The 19,643-nt window shown below is 41.1% G+C and overlaps 1 protein-coding gene across 9 annotated transcripts in view; it reads right to left on the bottom strand.

Annotated features, from left to right (window-relative positions):
• The window catches only part of LOC111231758 (discs large homolog 1-like protein), a 101,361-nt gene extending 84,312 nt beyond the window's left edge, over positions 1–17,049 (bottom strand). For all 9 annotated transcript variants that reach the window (XM_022758983.1, XM_022758986.1, XM_022758987.1 and 6 more), the window contains exons 1-2: positions 16,237–17,049; positions 12,918–13,049 (exon numbers count right to left, since the gene is read on the bottom strand). In XM_022758983.1, coding sequence (XP_022614704.1) covers positions 12,918–13,049; positions 16,237–16,255 — 151 coding nt within the window. In that variant the 5' untranslated portion in view covers positions 16,256–17,049. The remainder of the gene's footprint in view (positions 1–12,917; positions 13,050–16,236) is intronic.
• Between the last annotated feature and the right edge of the window lie 2,594 nt (positions 17,050–19,643).

Raw genomic sequence — 19,643 nt, 5'->3', positions numbered from 1 at the left:
CTGAATATATTCTGTGTATTTTATTTAAATAACATCTTGGAGGCAGGACTGTAACTTTTTAACTTATGAATGGAGCAGATATTGTTGTGTTGCTACTTTTACTTTATTAAAAGCTTCCTCACAGAAGTAGTAGAAATATATAATTATTCTACAGACTGTAAATCTGAAGCTCCCAGACTTGAAGCAACAGACAGACAGAAGGAGGGAAAACAGAGGAAGTGGGAAACATTCCCCAGAAAACGGGATAAGTGAATCACCTTCCCTGCAAACGACCAGGACATCGTTGTATCTGTAATTGTGGAGGAACTGAGGACAATATGTGCTTTATCAAAACCAGAGACATGTGGATCCACGTGGTTCTCCTCGTCCCTCCGCTGCTCTAAAACATATTTAAACTGTTACTTTATCTGGGATCAGACTGTCGTGTGCACATCAGGTTTCCCTCCACAGGATCATTGACTGTGATTGATTGATGGTCTGATTGATATTATGAGCCTCCCTCTCCCTGCAGTTTAGGGAGAGTCAGTCTGTTTGCATGAGGCTGATGTTATAAAAAGCCTCCAGCCCAGCGGCCACATCCAACACGCCGTCTTATTTTTGGAGGAGAGCTCGCAGAGAGCGGAGATCTAAAATAACCGGAGCTTTCTTTGGCTCGGCGAGGGCAGCTGACCATCGGCCGGCACAGATGTTTTCCCATAAACCATCAGATCAGCACTTCAACAGCTCCTCAGGACGATCGCTGCAGCTACCGGTCGACCGTCAGGATCAAACTGCCACCCACAGTTCAACACGACCTCACCCTATTAAAGCAGAGAGCTTTACGTTGTTTACATTTTATTCAACAGTCACAACAAAGTAATGTTGCATGAAGGCAGTTATGGAGTCATAGGAGCGCCACACAAAAAGAATAAATCTGTAAAAGAATGACACAATAAATGTGAAAATATAAACATGAATAAAACAGTTAAAAATCTTTTCAAAAAATTAAAAGGTGTTGAGTTTAGTTTGTTTTTTGACAGGGAAACTGCACAAAGACTTTATAGCTATTGTGCTAATTCTCTCTCTCTATATATCAATATATCTATAGATGGATAGATAGATAGATTTTAGCTCACCAGTTGTGTAATATCATTCCTCCGCTGTTATTTTTTTGTTATAACAAATATCATATATAAAATTAGATATTTAAGTATGTCTTTTAAGTACTTGATAGCAGTTTTTTTTCTTTGTACTGAACTGAACTTGTACTTTCTTTTCTGTGCATCACTTTGCTGCTGTAACTCTTATAAAGGAATATCTTATTTTCTTATTCTTCTTTTATACATTTGTTATGGCACTCCTATAACTCCTATAACTCCTATAACTCCTGTAACTCCTGTAACTCCTGTAACTCCTGTAACCCCTGTAACTCCTGTAACTCCTGTAACTAACTCCTGTAACTCCTGTAACTCCTGTATCTCCTGTAACCCCTGTAACTCCTGTAACTCCTGTAACTAACTCCTGTAACTCCTGTAACTCCTGTAACTCCTGTAACCCCTGTAACTCCTGTAACTCCTGTAACTAACTCCTGTAACTCCTGTAACTCCTATAACTCCTATAACTCCTGTAACTCCTGTAACTCCTATAACTCCTGTAACTCCTATAACTCCTGTAACTCCTGTAACTAACTCCTGTAACTCCTGTAACTCCTGTAACTAACTCCTGTAACTCCTGTAACTCCTTTAACTCCTGTAACTCCTGTAACTCCTGTAACTCCTGTAACTCCTGTAACTAACTCCTGTAACTCCTTTAACTCCTATAACTCCTTTAACTCCTATAACTCCTGTAACTCCTGTAACTCCTGTAACTAACTCCTGTAACTCCTGTAACTCCTATAACTCCTGTAACTCCTGTAACTCCTATAACTCCTGTAACTCCTGTAACTCCTGTAACTCCTATAACTCCTGTAACTAACTCCTGTAACTCCTATAACTCCTGTAACTCCTGTAACTCCTGTAACTCCTGTAACTCCTGTAACTAACTCCTGTAACTCCTGTAACTAACTCCTGTAACTCCTGTAACTCCTGTAACTCCTATAACTCCTGTAACTAACTCCTGTAACTCCTGTAACTCCTGTAACTAACTCCTGTAACTCCTGTAACTCCTGTAACTCCTGTAACTCCTGTAACTCCTATAACTCCTGTAACTAACTCCTGTAACTCCTATAACTCCTGTAACTCCTGTAACTCCTGTAACTCCTGTAACTCCGTAGGAAGCAGCATTGTGACAAATATCAGAATTACAAACAGCTTCCATGTTTCTCAGTGTTGTTACAGCTTCTCTTACAGCAGCTAGTCAACAGTCCACCAGACGCATGTGCGGCAAGAGAGGCTTCAGCCTTTTGATACCTTTGATTAATCTTATTTATTTTGATCCAATCTGTGTTTAAATCTTTAACATAAAAATGTATAATTATATATATTTAGATATTATATTGATTTATCTATTTTTTTTAATTAGTTTTTCTGTTCAATTGTATTTAGAGTTAAAGTTCAGTGTTTCTTTTAGGGCTGTGCAATTAATTGAATTTCGATTTCAGCTCCCAACGATCACCAAAATAGTACAATCGAGAAAAAACAATTATTTTGCATGTTCTGTTTTGCAAGAACACTCTTATTTTGTCTTGCGTTCTGAATGACATGCGCATGCGCACATCCGCCCCTCCCGAAGCCACAAACTCTCTCAGCCAGAGGGAGGCAGGTCGTGTGCATATCATCCGCTGGAATTTAAAAACTCTGCGTGAGTAAAGATGGCAGACGGAGGGCAGCTACAGCAGCGTTTGGTGAGCAAAAAAGGCAAAACCAACTCCGTTGTCTGGGAACAGTTTGGCTTCGAGGAATCCGACGACGAGAGAAACATGCTACGTGCTACATGGTAGTGGCTGCAACGCAAGTGAACACCACGATGGCAAAAAAAGGTGTCTTTTTAATAAATGCAACACTTTCCCAAAGTCATGTGAAATAATCATGTTACATAATCATGATTTCAATATTGACCAAAATAATCGTGATTACGACTTTTTCCATAATCGAGCAGCCCTAGTTTCTTTAAAGTTTAATTAATGTGTGCTAAATGCTTTTATCAATAAACTCACACTAAACGCTGAGAACATTTTGTCTTCAGTGGATAAACTGTCGACCTTCTCCTTTCATCAGTAGCAAATAGAAATCAGCCATCAGAGCACAGCGGAAACTAAACTCGACTTCCTTCGGCTCGGCTCTTTCACAGTAAAAGCCTCACATGGTGACGGCACAGCAGTGCCACGTGGAGCCGCTGCAGTGACTCCGCTCTGTAATCTCGTCTGTGCAGCTTCAGACCAACTCTGTTTTGACTGCACACGATTACAGCAGCATCCAATCCCTCGACCGGCCCACGGTCCGACAGCAGCCGGTTCACCACGTCAGAGACGCATCAGGTCAAACTACAGTTTCTATCAGGTACGGTTCATGGACCGGGTCTAAACACTGACCCACATCAGCTGCAAGAGAAACACTGTCAGCACAGTCGGAGCCGAATGACTGAAGACAGAGGCCCCAAACACAGATATGATTTTCACTGATATCATCAGCTGTTATGTAAAACCCTTTGATGACTGAAAATAGCTCCAAATATCAACATAGCACAGAAGCTGACGTAAGACCTAAAAATACCAAGTTTTTCCCTTTTTGTGTCCAAACCCATCTCACAGCATTTCTGATAACAGCTCCATTAATTCTGTGTTGAGCCACAGCAGCCTGGTTCTGGGGACATCAGCGCCGGCTGGTTCAGACGTTCCCGGTCCCCAGAGTCTGAAGCTTACCGACTCTGGTGACCCTCCGGCTCCACCAGCAGGCTGACAGTCATAGCTTTTGTATTTGCCTGAGTGACGCCGGGCCGTCCTCTGATAAACTTCCACGGGCTAAACAGGCAGTTTGTCACGAGGTCACCAAACTCATCGGGGTTAATCCTCTGGGAACCTCGCTACTGGGGATGGGTACAGAAACCTGGGGGCTAAATGTTTAAAGACCGTAGTATCGATAAGCTCTGACGTTATCAGTTCTGCTCTCGGTGCTGGAAAAATGAAGAAAATGGACTTTACGTTTGTTATTGCTACATGAAAGTTGCAGTTTCTGATCAAGACATTCGTCTATGATGCATTTTCACTGTTCCCTGCGCAGAAGCTGAACTACTACACAGTCAAAATACTGTCCTGTAGTAAATCATTGTGTATTACATTTGTTTTGCACCATTAACAGTTCATTTCTTCACCTGAGCAGAAACCTTGACATATCAAACGCAGACGTCGTCTTCAAACACAAAAAAACCAACACGCACAGTTGAAGCTGAAACACTCAGGTGAATTATCAGTTTCTAGTCAAACTACTGCACCATTTTTAAACTGTTTATAATTTCAATTCAGCTTTTATTCACTTAATCCTTTCAGTTATTTGCCAAATAACCCTTTGCAGATTCATCTTCTCTAACCCTCTGGGATCGACGAACACGCCGACATGTTTTTTGGTGTTTTCTCAATGTGACTCACAGCCGGAGTTTGGAGGCTTGACACATTAACTACTGATTTATTGATATATTGCACTACTTTCGTCAATCTGAGACAATGGTAAACCCATTTCAAGCTCCAAAACAATTCATCCACCAGTACACGTGTAGTTTCTCAAGGGATGTGAAGAATTTCAAAAACATCTGATGTCGACTTGGTCCAGGACGGATGGGAGTGTCACTGAACATGGAGCTGAGATTGTTCTGTAAATTTTAATATACAACACCTGGGTATCATGTTGTATTCAAGAACCTTTAAAAAGGTTTAAAAAGACCTCAGAGGGTCAAAGTGTTAAATGAGAACAACTTAATTCTTCAAGACAAATTCAATCAGTAAAGCCCTGAAACCTGTCTTCACCTGTCTTCACCTGGCAGCAGCTGGTGAGAGTAAGAGGAGTCATGGCGGCGCAGCAGGTTTCTCTGCTGTTGGTCTGAACGTCCTCGGGGGACGACCTTAAAGTGAGGTCCAATAAAAAGAGACCTCTGAGGAATCGTGGGAGACCGTTAGAGATCATTTTACAGTGAAACCAACAAGCTGTTTCCAAAGTTAGAGCTTCACGTTTGACAGCGGCTCTGCAGCTACCACAGTCTGTGAGAACGAGGTTCTACACAGAACAGGAACAAGGTTCTTCTGCCTGGAAACAACGAAGCTCTGTTCAAAAATCTCACATTCAGCTGCAGCAGTTTTAATATTCTGCTGTTCGTGAATAATCATCACCAATCTTCTTCAAGGTTTTAGTTTTTGTTCAGAATTAATCATGAAAAAAATGTTTTTTTAGTTTCAGCGCAGCTGCTTTTAAAAGTTTTAAATCACAACGTCTCAAAGATGTTTGAGAGGATTTTATAGACTAAATGATTATTTCATTAATCAACTGATAATGAAAACAACTTCTTTTCTTTTGTTTTAAGAAACTACAGCTACTTGTGCTTGTGTGAGAATTGCTAACTTCACTCTTAGTGTCCAAAACTCTCCAAGGTCACTGTTAATATCTTTGTTTATTTCTCTGTCTGGATGAAGGGATTTTATATTGAACCCAATTAAAAACAGGATAATAACTCGTGTGACCGTGTGCAAAGCTTTTAACCATCATTATCACAAGGACAACACTGAGTGTGCTCTGGAGAACACGCTGTGGGTGAGTTCTCTCTGCACACCACAAAATAAGTGTTTTATCTCTGCGGCCGGTGAAGAGAAGAGACAAAGACACAACTCAACTTTTTTTCTGTGGAGATGTGTTTTCATCATTGCAGTGTTTTACTTTTACATCCTCGTTTCAGTAACGACACGAGATAATTAAGTTGGAGAGGAGTCAGCTGCGAGCTTGTAACCAAGGTCATTAGTTAATCTCCAAGTTTCACATGAACACAATTTGTCTTTTGTTCTTTTCACTGTTCTTTATTTACAGGCTTTCAGCTCCATCACTACACGTGTCGACTTGGCATCTCTCATATTCTCATGTGCATGTGAGCTGTATATTTCCACACATTTTCGGCAGGAAACACTTTAAATTTTCAATTAATCTTCGGATTATTTTCTTGACTGGTTGTTTAGTCTATGAAACGTTAGACAACTGTGAAAAATGCCCATCACTAAATCCTGGAGGCAAAAGTGACTTTGTGTAATGTCTTGTTTTGTCTGAAACCCAAAGACTTTCTGTTTCCTCTAATGAAAAACCCAGAGAAACGGAAAATTGTCACATTTGAGAGGAGCGACAGTCCGAGCCGGAGACATATTGTTTTTGGGTTGTCTGTCCGTCTTATTCTCATGGACACGATATCTCAGTAACGTCTTGATGGAACTTCTTGCCAAATTTGGCACAAACATGGAGTTTGGTCCCCTTGGCCCCTTGAATGTGATATCTCAAGACCACCCTGAGGAAATTAGTTAAGATTTGGCACAAACATTCACTATGACTCAAGGATGAACTGATTAGATTTTGGTGGACAAAGGTCAAAGGTTAAAGTCGCGGTGACCTCACAAAGCACATTTTTGACCATCACTCATAAATTCATTCACTAATTGTGACACAATCTAAGTCAAATGTCTAAGAGGATAAAATTCAGTGATAACATTTTATACCCAAAAAGGTCAAAGGTTAACTTCAGTGTGACGTAATAACGTTCTGCAAAGACTGCTGCTGCTGCTTCTGGTTATTATTCAATGCTGTAACTCAGGAAGGAGAGACAATACTTCCTGCAACTTGACTGGTTGGCGGAGGGATACGACTGCGAGACGGTGATTCTAGTTTCCGGCTGATTTTTCATGATGTCTTGGTTTTCTGGGATCAGCTGCTCCACCAATCACTGTCCATTTTACTGTTGACTTGCTTTTGCTGAGTTCATTTATTGGTGCAGCCACACCTCCGCTATCAGAGTCAGGGTCTCTTAGCTTACTGTGTCTTGTGTCGTTTACCATCATCTTGCTCAAAGGGAAATTCAGACCTTAAAAGTAAAAACCCGACTATGTGGAACAGTTTTGATGAATACAGGTCCAGCTCTCTGTGGTAGTAGTAATGTAGTATTTAAAGGAATGTATGATACAGGACCAAATAATCATGAGATGACATTCTGAGAAACACAGCAAGGTCTTCAGTTCAAATGTTTTCCACATAAATGAGTTAAAGACGGTCGACAGAGACCTGGTGCCTGATCAGAGAGCAGCTGTTTCTGTGATCACATTAACTTTAAGTGAGACTCCTGACTCTGACACAACAGCTTCTGTTGTACAGTCTAATATTAAACCACACCTATTCAGACTGCTGTTGCTCCCAGGGCAGCAGCTCACAATGACAAGGACTTCAGTAAAACCGTATTTCCCATGAAGCATTTCCCTGAAGAAGAAACATCACTGAGCGTACGACCTTTGAAATTAAATGACATCACCAAAAAGACGTCCACATTAAGCCAGTTAAATCTTCTTCTAACTTTCTCTGTGATCCATCATTTTAAATATCTACACAGCCAATTACTCAACAGAGCCGTCGTAATTAACATGGAATCACGCTGATTTTATTAGACGCCGTCACGTGCTGTGACCTGGTGGTGGCGTCAGATGAAAAGTCAGGGACATAAAGGGATCTTAAATGTCCGAACTAAATTTCACAGTATTCCATCCAATAGTTATTCAGATATTTTAATGGTGGATGTGGCTAAAACTGCTAAACCTTCAGGTTCCGTCTTCTCAGATCTGATGGTTCACTGCTTCACTTGTTTTTATATTATTGTAAAATGAACATATTTGGGTTTTGAACAGACAAAACAAACGATCCAAGACATCATGGGTTCAAACACCGGATAATTTATCACTGCGGCCCCAGTGTTCACCTTTGAACCTTGACGTAAAGAGTCAGGTTCGGCCAAAATCTGCAAAAGGTCAGACGCACTGGAATTAGCAGAGTAACATCCAAATCTTCAGGGCTGAAAACTGAACACTGATTTATGAAATTGAAAAGATTCGATAGATGCCATCTGTTTCTCTGAGAGGAATCAGGCCGGTCTGAACTGAAAGAATGGGAAGAAAAACAGAAACTGACGTACACGGCTCTGCCTCTGTAAATCAGCGGCGTTGGAGGGGGATTATGAACTGGGGGTAATCGTCGTGTCCACAGAGGGATTACACTGTGCTCGGCCTGCCGCAGACATCTCTTTTTTGGGGAAGGGGGGGTTGGCAGATTGGAAACTGTGTGGCAGAAATCTATTTTTCATCAGTGACACTCAGATGCTGGGACGTCAGGGTGAGCATGACAAACACACCCAGGCCGAGAGAGAGAGAGAGAGAGAGAGAGAGAGGGAGTTCGTGTTGAAGTAGTTTGAGAAGAGACATTGCAGAGTCAGTCTGAACATCAAGTTCAATGCAATTTTAAATTTACAGAAAATCAAAAAATAAGACGCGAGTGAAGTCTTGGAGATAAACAGCTGGTGGAGCCGACTCTCTGTTTGTTTCATGTGTTAATGTGAGGAAGGTTCAGCCTCATCATCATCGCTCCACACACCTAATGTTTTCATCTCTTCATCTACATCTGTAGATCGGTTTTTGCACCTTTACTGTTTCCCTGTGTGCTAATATAGTTTATAATCTTTATTATTATATATATATTATATATATATTATAATTGTTATGTTTTCATTATGAAAATTTCCAAATGTTAAATCAAAATAACTCTGTGATGTCCGACCAAACATGAACAAATGTCGCCACGTGGAACTGAAACAATCGGTTAGTTGATTAAAGCTTTAAGTCGTTATTACAACCACATTAAAGTGATAGTTGTGGTTATTTGACGTGGAAAGACGCTGAAAGAACTGAAAATATTCTACATGAAGCTTCATTTAAACAGCTGTTGGACTGTTTCACTGGGCGTCTTTTAAAAGTGTCTAAAGCAGGTGTTTTCTGCTGGCCCCGCCCACAGCCGGTGCACCGGTCCTCTTGCTGCTCTCAACTGAATCTACTGCAGGAAACACACTGACTGAACATGACGACCTCACACAACCCCACGACTAATGACACGAGCTATCACTCTAAACTTTTCTCTGTCTTATGTTGTAAATTATGAATAAAATAAGTAACGTGAAGACAGCACTTGGATATAAGGAAAATAATTTCTTATGTTTATAAGACGAAACAATTAATTGATTAATCAGGGCAATAATCTGCAGATCAGTAATCGTTAGCTGCAACTCTGATGCCTTGTGTCCCTATTTATAAACCACCGATGACCAGTGACGCCTGAAGCTTCATAAACCCAAGAAAATCCTGACGATGCTTAAATCTACTTGTGCTTCAAGCTGCAGAGGAAACAGAAACAGAAGGAGGATGAAGATGAAGAGAGCAGGAACCAGGCCACTGAGTTCACACTGATGATTTCCACTCATCCATTAGTGATGAAGATGCTGAGAGCAGGAACCTCAACTGGATGTTTCGCAGGATGAAAAGAAACCGAAAGACTCAAGCCACCACTGTCGTCGGGGTTAGAAGCACTTTCCCCTCCTGAAGCAGAGAGTCTGCTGACACTGAAGGTAAATCTGACCCTGATGTTCACAAGTCAGTCTGAAGGTTTACAGCTGACTGGAGGTTTTATTAAACGTGAGGTGAGATTTAAAGCCTTACATACAGACTTGTTCTCGTGCATTCAGCCTCATTAATATTTAATCAGTCACACTAGTTTCCTTTTCATTGGTTTCCCTTATGACACGAAGCTAATTGATTACTCTACATGATAAATGTAGAGTCCAACCCACAACCTTTAAAAAGGAGCTGCAGACTCCCTGTTATCCAGAGATGGTGTTGTGTGGTGAAGCTGAAGACACTGATAAGACAGCTGAAAAGGTGCCAGACAAAAAGACAGTCAGTCCGTCAGTCCTGGGAATCTCAAACAGATCAGAGCACATTCCTGCTGCTCGCCGTCCGTTAACCCTGCAGCAGTGTCTCCATGTACTCAGGTCCTGTTAGCTGACAGCGAGGCGACGGCTTGTCACTAAAACACAGGCGCTGGAAACCTGCAGGGTGACCTGTTTCATAATTGCGACGCAGTATTAGGGCTGTGTTGAGGAAAAGAAATCTGAAATTTCAAGAATAAAGTCGTAATATTATGAGAATAAAGTTGTAATTTTAGGTTGTGTTGTTTAGAGGGAAATATCAGAAGCTTTAAAACAAGGAACGTGGAGCATCGAGTGAAGTTCTACTTTAGGTTTCACTAATAAGGAGAAACTTCATCTTTTGGCTCATCATCTTCATCATCATCATCATCATCAGGACACTGAAAAGATTGTGAAGAAACTGAGTCTGTTCTATTGTCAGACAAACAGCAGCTGCCACTGACTGACCTTTCACCTGTTTGATTGGTTGTTTGTAATATTCCTAAAAAATGTTTTTTTTCCCTTTTAAAAATGTTTCCATTTTTAATTAATACAGTAATATTACTACATTATTATATAGTAAGTAATATTACAACTATATTCTTGTATTGTGACTTTTCCCAAGTACTCCGTCGTACATATCTTACAAAGAGAAGATGAACTCGTCTCTTACAAGGAAAAATATGTTTGTTTTTTTCTTCCTGCTGTCTGACTCTCTGCTCTGTCTGAACCTACTTCTGTTCAAGATGCTAGGTTAGCGTTAGCGTTAGCCTCAGACGACTGTACGAACATCTGTCACACAACAGACTTTCTTCTTCCTTGGACGTGAGGGAGATGCACCTGGAACCCAACCTTGTTGAAAAGTTCAAAAAGCTTTGATCAGGTTTGTTTTTGTCCAATCTTCCAGGTTTGGCCGTCACAGCTGCCTGAGGATTTCTATCAGGATCCATCTCTTCAACAATCAGACCAGACGTTTAACCTCCGACTCCTCCTGACCTCCTGCCACATCACACCCACATCCTCTCAGACTTCAGCTGACTCCTTCAGAGCTTTGTGTTTTTTACTTCCAGATGTTGCTGCTGCTGTTTGCTCAGGCTGCGTGCTCTGCTCTCAGCCCCCGACGGTCACACCGACACACCGATGACCTTTACGACCCGTCGCCCCACTGTGAACAAACAGCCATGATGCCCGACTCTTTCCTACAGGTCTACGAGGTCACAGAGGTCGCCAGGAGTCAGTTCACCGACATTTATCAGCTGATATTTAACCTTCAATAAAGATTTACAATCAGCAGATTGCCTCACATTAGAGGTGTAAAGATTAGTCAACACTTAAGCTGCACAATTGATCAAAATATAATCGGTATTGCAATATTGCAATGCGCAATATCCAAATCGCAGGAGCTGCAATTGTTTTGATAAATGTGGTGATAAGTGTTGTGGAGCTGCAGAGACGCCTACACATCATATTCTCCAGACGTAAAGGAACATCATCATCATTTTAATATTTTCTTCAGTGAAAATTAAATGAAAAAACGATCATTGAAATCACAATATCGGCCAAAATAAACGCAACGTGATTATTTTTGCATATCGTGCAGCTGTAATCAACACATACCAAGACTCAGAGATATGGCTGAAGAAACACAGACCCACCTGATAAATTCTCTCTCTGCTCGACTTTCCCCACGAAACAGACAGAACCTCACACTTCACTGATAACTTAAGATGTAAAGTTACAGGGTTAGACGCTCAACGACATGTGCACCTGCTTTAACTGGGACCCTGTATGTCGTGGTGAACGGGGCTCAGGTCCTGTCAGCGGGACAACAGACTTACCTGCTGTCACATTCACCTTTAGCCTCATGGTGATCGAACTTGGATGTGAGATATTGTTGCTTGCAGCTACATTTTTGGATGTTGGATTGGATGTTCTCTTTATGCCAGTGTCTTTTCCTGTTTGTTTTCCTGTTTATCTCAGCTATGGGAGGGAGGGAGGGAGGGAGGGGATGCTCATGTACAATTGTTTGTGTTGTGTTGGAAAAACTGCAAAATCAAAAGCGGATTCAAACTTGAATCACCTCCTCGTGGTCGTATCCCTCCTCCACTCAGACTAGTTCCAGGTCACACCCTGTTTATCCACAGTCTCAGAAAATATGAACCATTCGTGTGAAATGTTGTTGAAATGTCATAACGCTGTGAAGTCTTGAGTAATGGCTAAAAAGTGTTTTCTGAGGTCACACTGACTTTTGACCTTTAACCACCAAAATCTAATCAGATCATCCTCGAGTCCGAGTGAAATCTGAAGACGTTCCCTTCGTTACTGTGACATCGTGTCCACGAGACTGAGACGGACAGATGAGGGAAACGTAACACAGCTACGACCATCTGATCAAAAACAAACAGGAACACAGGAGTGAAACTAAACTGCAAACCACAGACACTTCTCTCTCGTCTCAGCCCCGCTCAGTGGGGGGAGGGGGGTGAACTTAGTTCTCTTGCGACACCTATGACACTTCATTAAACAACCAAACATTTTCATTATGTTGAAACTGAGTATTTTATATTCATCTATGACAGTTTATCAAAGCCGGCTGCACAGAACACCTTGACTCTTCTTCTTATGGTTTCCTTAAAATGATCAGGTTTTCTCCTTATCTTAGTTTGACACTTAAAGAATCACTTAAAGTGAGTTAAACCATTGGTTAGAGACCAAACTAAGGAAAAAACTGAATGTACCTCTGACTCTGTCTTAACATGGACAAGTTCAACACCCTGAAGTACCTCCCTCAGTTAAGGAGAAATTAAACCTTAAGTATCATATTTAAGTAGAAAACTTGAGGTGTTTTGTGCTCCTGAGGGACTTTTGGTGAATTTGTCAGGACCGTCCTGGACCAGAAAGTTACCTGACTGGGACAAACCTGTTTCCAGGTAGAGAGGTGAGCCTGTGAAAGGGTTTCTGGGTAAAGGAGGCGGCGGTCGTACCTATGAGAGCCTGGAAGAGGTTGCTCTGGAAGATGTCGATGACCCTCTGGATGGAGTGTCGGAGCTGCCGGTCCTCGGTGTGGTTCAGCTTGGCCCGGTACTCCTCCAGCAGCAGCAGAGCTCGCTGTGCGTCTGGACGACAGGGGGAGGAGGAGGAGGTGAGTCGGGGATACGACAGAGCGGAGCGGCGGTTCAGTCTGAGCCTCCGCCACTAATGAAAACTGATCTGAGGCGCGGCGGCGGTGAAGTGCAGCTTCAGCTCAGCAGACAGGCAGAGCCGCAACAATCCCTCGGTGCTGAAATACTGAGCTGTGCTGGCTGTTTCCAGACACCACAGAGGTCAATCATACTTCAGATGTTGAGATTTTTCATTTGAGTTTCAGAATGAATGGACTTTAGTTTAGTTTTCCACCACAGACGAGTCTATAGGTCCGTTTAGTTTTCAGGTTGAGCACGGAGGAAAAGAGGAAGCTTAAGGTTGGATCTGTGTTTGTCTCAAAACTCCTGATCCTGACAATCAGATAAAACGCTTCCATTGAAGTTCATAAGTAATAAATTCAGATTTAAGAACATTTAATGACTTTTAAGGCCTGATATTTGAATATTTTGACTCTATTCAAGGATTTTTATGGACCTGGAAAAAAGTTGGAGGTTGAGTTGACACAAACCTCGAGTGCAGCGCTGCAACTAATCATTATTTCTATTATAGACTCGTCTGCTGGTTATTTAGTCTGTAAACTGAAATAAACTTCCCAGAGGCCAGTGTGATGTCTTCAAATGTCCGAAACCTAAAACTCATTTACAGGAAAAAGCAATTAATCCTCACATTTCAGAGGCTGGAACTAGGAAATGTTGGATTATAACGATTAATCTTTGATTAAAATGATTGATTAATCGGGTCAGTTTATCAGGTTCAGCAGCAGGTTTTGTGATTCAGCTGCTGGAGAAGTCGACTCATTTAAACCAAAACTAAACTTAAAGACATTCAGATAAAATACTTCAGATTTCAGTGGCTGGAACTAGAGGATGTTTGGTTTTAAAGTGAATGATCATTAATCAGATTAACTGATGAATCAGCTCTAAATATAAGGTCAGTATCTCAGGTTCAGCACAGCGGGAAGCAGCAGGTCGATTCTGGGTTTTTAGGGCATGAAAACGTCAGATTCTGCTGCTGAAGAAATCCACTCACTTTGTCCAAAACTAAATGACAACAAATCAGATCAATAGTTTTAGCCACAAAGATCTTCATGCATCTTTATCTCAAGATAATTTAGCTATTTAAAGTTTCTTTTCTCCGACGCTCTGTTCTCATGCGACACAGTTTCACCTCAGCTCAGTACAAATGATTCTCATTAAAGGAGACAACTCACGGTCGTCAGTACGGGACGTGTCGCACCTCCTCACTTTAAAACACGCCAACACGGGTGGAAACCTCAGTCCTGAACAGAAGCCACTCATATTAAACATGTCACAGTCGCTGTGTGAAGTGTCGCCGCTGCTCTTCTTCCCTGAACATGTGTTTATCTTTGTGAAATAAAACTTAGCTGGGTTTACATTTGTTTGGAGTTTATGTTGAACACAGATGAATGATACTGATACTGATACTGAGGTTCATGATGTCTTCATTTCAAAATAAGCATTTTATCAGACGTTTTTGTGGCCTATAAACCCGGAGCTGACCTGATACACTGACCTTCATTCAGAGCTGAGCTGTCAATTACTACATGAACTGAAAATTAATCATCGTTTAAGTCGTTTTTTAAGCTACAATATCAAACGTCCTCTGGTTCCCGCTTCTAAAATGTGAGGTTTTTCTTCTTTTCTATGTTTTAATTCATCGTCAAACAGAAAATCTTGGACTCCTGGACAGTGTTGATCAGCAGACGTCACCTCAGCATCTGGGAAACTGGGACGGACACATTACAAGAGTTTCTGACAATCTAAAAGACCTTTACTTAGTTATTTTCTGACCCTCATTCTCAATGATGCCGAGATTAGAAAAGCAGAAAGAAAACAAGCAAATAATCAGAATACAAAAACAGTTCCTAATAAAAACTAATACATTCAGGAACATTTTGAATTAAAAGATTTAAAAAGCATATTTCTAAACTGTCCCAATGTTCTCAGGGAATCCATATTTAAAGTGCGTCGCAGGTTATTCCAGGAGCCTGCAGCACTAAATCTAAAAGCAGTCTTTCCAAGTTCGGAGTTCAGCTGAGGAACATGCAGCGTGATGAATTGGTTAAATCAAAATAAAGACAGACTGATAGAAAATGATAATGACTGCTGGATGCAGCCATTAAGAGCAACAATCATAATTTACATTAGAGGTCAAACATGACAGAAAACCTGTAAATGGAAGCTGATCCGTCCTGGTTCTAACTTTATGATTGAGCTTCTCTACATCTAGGATGACAATGCAGATAAATGATGGACTTGGGACTTTCTTGTAGCTGTGTGTGATTTGATGTAAAAATAGAGTGACCTAAAATAAACAAAACTCCACTATAAACCTGCAGAGGAGACCCTGAAATGCACAGATGTGACTGATGAAAAACACACGTTACTAATGGTTTCTGGGAACTTGTGATGATTTTTAAGTCTATAGACAAATTTAGAAATCAAAATATGAATACATGAATTCATGATGAAAATGCCACATAAATGCATCTTAAATGAATTTAAGTGACTCATATAGCTGAAAGAAAACTTAATATTTCAGTGAACAGCATGTCACAACAAACCTGTGTGTCCCTGTGAAAGGACTGTGCTGATACTGTGGGAGTTAAAATATAATTACTGAGTATAATTAGGCTGCTATTAACACACTATTTGGCACAAATGACACAGTTTAATAATCTGCTTTTTTTCAGGAATAAAAGTAAAAATAAAGACGTTTATTAATGTGAAAAGTATGTGTGGATATTTTTTCTAAATTTTACAGTTCACCTGTTTTAACATTTCCTGCGGTGACTGTTGAAGACGCTGTAAATATTTCATTAATATTAGAGTTTATTTTTAGTTGGGCTCGTCTCCGGACAAGGTGCCCCAAATACAACTTGGTTAGCAGCAGCGGCTAACCGGCTAGCGCCTACTTTAACTCACTTTACCTGCCTGGCACGGCACGGCACGGCTCAGTGAGGCCAAAATAAGCCGTGTGGAGCGTCCTCGGGTCCGGGTCATACGCGTGTTAATGTGTCCGTGTCAGTTTGACTGTTGTATTTGTTTTTTATACGAGGCTGCAGTTGGAGTTTCTCCCGGCGGGCAGCGGTTAGCCGAGCTAGCTTGCTAGTTAATATGTTAAGTGAAAGCGGCTTACCTTTCTTTCTGACTGGCATGGTCGGGTCTGGCTCGGCTCGGTACTGGAGCTAGTTCCGTGTTAGCCACATACACTTCCCCACACCAGACGTTTTTTTTTTTTCTATTGATTATTCCGCCAGTTAAACCCCGCTGTCACCGCTCCAAGTCCGGGGCTGAAGAAAATCCCTCCACGACGACACCAAGTTCCCCTCCGACAAACAAACTCCCTGTCAGGGGAAAACTGACACGTCCAACGAAAATAACACCACCGAGTCTCCGGGGGAAACCAGCGAATAAACACACGGGAGTCCCGGTTCAAACTAATATCAAAGAAAGCGAGCAGGAGCCAGAGAGAAGCTCCGGTGAGCTCCGACTGTGACCGACTCTCCTTGCTGTAGTTCCCCGTCAGAGACGCTCCCTGCCCCGGCGTGCACCGCGCAGGCTGACCGCGGTGGCGACACACGGCTGGTTAAAGAAAGTATAAATGTCGCTTTCGCCCCACTGGGACCTGCCGTGTGCCAAACTCCATGCACCGAAAAACTAAACAGTCCGTTTCCGTGCAGGCTGAGCGCCAGGCGGTGCATGCATGAGCTGCCCGCCGCTGCTGCTGCTGCTGTGGTGGAGGCGACCGAGCAGCTCCGGAGCTTTGATGCTGATCCCAGAAATAAATAAAAAAAACTTCAAAGTCCAGGCTGCTGGCACACCTAAACTCAAGCCGTGCCAAGCCCACACTCACTTATCCCGCACTGGTCCGCACGCTTGTGTGTATTATTCCCGGCACAGCCTGCGTTGTGTATTCGTGTCAAACTTCTCTGAGTGTAAATCCCTCCTCTCTGTCCCTTCTTCTTCCTCTTTCTTCCTCCTCCTCCTCCTCCTCCTCCTCCACCTCCCCAGGTCCACAAATTCCAAACTTTCCTCCAAAATGGCGTCTCACAGAGCTGGAAATGTGAACCATGTGATTTCCAAAAGCCTACCCCTCCAACCTGCCGCCCAATCATGCAGCTCACCTACAAGACCGAGGAAGAGGAGGAGGAGGAGGAGGAAGAGGAGGAGGAAGATGGGGGGGGAAAAAACTTCTGGATTGGGAGAAAGGGAAGGTGAAAGTCTGAAAAAGGAGAGGACGAGAAAGGAAGAGGAAGTGAAGATGGGATTGTAAAAGTTGGAGAACGCAAAGAGGGAAAGTAGAAAAGCTCCAGGATGAAGATGAAAAGATGTAAAAGCAGAAAAAGGCTGAAGAAAGAGAGAAAGAAGAGAGGAAACTGGAAAAAGACACGAAGGTCAGATTTAGAAATGAAAATAAAAAGAGGAGAAAAATGAAAGTGAAGATGCAGGAGGTGAAGAAAAGGAGGGAGGAGCGTTAAATCTCATTAAATGAGGAGAAGATATTTTTGTAAAACATGGATTAAAGATGAAGACGAGAGAGGAACAACTTCATTTTATTCATTAATTTAAGTCTTAAATTTTTATTTTTATTTTCAGATATCCTCCTCTGCTATCACGTTACGAGTTTTGTCCAAAGACAATGAAATTAAATGAGTATTATTTTTGTATTTTTGTGAAATACATTTAGGTTTTATTCAACTCTCATGTCTGTAAAACATCGCGCAGGAATTTAGCTGAATCAACGAATCTTTTCTCATTCATTAAACGTAAATATTTGAGTTTTATTCATTTCAGTTTTATTCTCATGCCACTTCTGAACATGTGAACATGAGTTCTGACGAGCTCATCACTTGAATGGATGAAAGAGTTAAATTAACTTATAGTTAATACAGTTCTTATAGTTAACAGAGTGAAAACCAACGATGTTTTTCTTTTCATGATAATAAAAACAACGCAGTGGCTCATACAGTTAGAATTTATCACAGTTACAGGGAGCTGTACTGACACAATATTTCTATTTAAACTTCATGAACTACAGCCTCTAACATTCACATAATATACTGTAAACTTCATTATATAACAGCTGCATCCACTCAGAACATACAAGGGAATAAAAAAACAATACCATCTATACCATTGATTCCCAAACTTTCCAACTTATGGCCCACTTTAAAATCTGAAAAATGTCGGGGGCCCACAGCCAACTCTATAACAATATAGAACCATATCATAGGTTCTCACAGCACTTTTTATTTTAATGATTAACAATTGAACATTTAGCGTTCGATCAGACTGAGATAGGAAACTATTATACGATGTGGTATCTGCAATACAACAGTTCCTGTCGTTGGCTTTAACTTTTCAACATTTTTATGTTTTTAAACATAACTTATTTTCAGAACATTCAAAAGTATTATTCATATTTTAATGTTTATTATATTTTTTATGATTTCATCTTTTCACCAAAATTATACTGTTTTGCGAATGATTGGTCAGCCCACCTGTAATACCTCCGCGACCCACCAGTGGGCCCAAGCCCGCAGGTTGGGAACCACTGATCTTAGAAGAAGGTGAACTGATTAGATTTTGGTGGCTAAAGGTCAAAGGTCAATGAAACACTTTTAAACTTAACTTTCACACACACATGGTTCATACTCCTCTGACTCTGGATAAACAGGATGTGACCTGGGACTAGTCTGAGCGGAGGAGGGATACGACCACGAGGAGGTGAGCCTGGTTTATTTTGGAACTTAGTCCTATAACAAGTGAATTTAAAAGCAGCATTTAGCAGAAATAACTCATCTGTAATATTCCTAGTCTGTCATTTTAGCTTGTGTCTGCAGGACTGAACGTCACTCTATGGTTTAAAAACAAAACTAATCTATTCTGCTGAGTTTGCAGCTCTCTGCTTAATCTGTCCATTATCGAAAAAATTATAACATTTATAGTTTTAAAAAGTGTCCAAACTAATGCTTTTCTTGCTGCTGGAAATCCCGAACAAAACTGGACTTATGAATTTGGATATTTTAAATCTCAAATAAGCAGCTGCAAGAACACATGATACTTGCATAAGATAATCAAAGCTATACACCAGATAATTCAGGAAATATAAGTTTTATTCTTTATATTTCTGTTGAACTGCTGGACTAATTTTCAGGCCCGTCTCCGTCATGCAGGAGTGGAATTATGGTTTTCTTATTTTCCTGTTTTTCCGTGTGGAGTCTGGCCTGGAATAGTAGATAAAATGTTTTTTGCATCTGAATGTCTGTTTAAACTCGTTTTGCTCTTCATCACAGACTCTTGAGTGCTGATGTCTTTTGTGGTTGAGTTTTGTTTATTTTTATTAGGAATTTGACGGTTTTCAGGCTTTTACGTTGTTTTGTTTTGGTGGCTTTATGAATCACTAGAAAGAGCTCTTTGCTGCATGATTGATGACAGAAAATAATAATAATAGAAATTTATTCCTTTGAGGAGACCCCAAGAGAGAGGTCAGAGGTCAGGCAGTGGATCCTCCTGAAGTACAAATCCATCCTTTGGTCGCGA

The sequence above is a fragment of the Seriola dumerili genome, unplaced genomic scaffold, assembly GCF_002260705.1.
Source record: "Seriola dumerili isolate Sdu_G_001 unplaced genomic scaffold, Sdu_1.0 BDQW01000315.1, whole genome shotgun sequence".
In the NCBI taxonomy this organism is placed as follows: Eukaryota; Metazoa; Chordata; class Actinopteri; order Carangiformes; family Carangidae; genus Seriola; species Seriola dumerili.
This window is presented reverse-complemented; position numbering and strand designations above follow the sequence as displayed.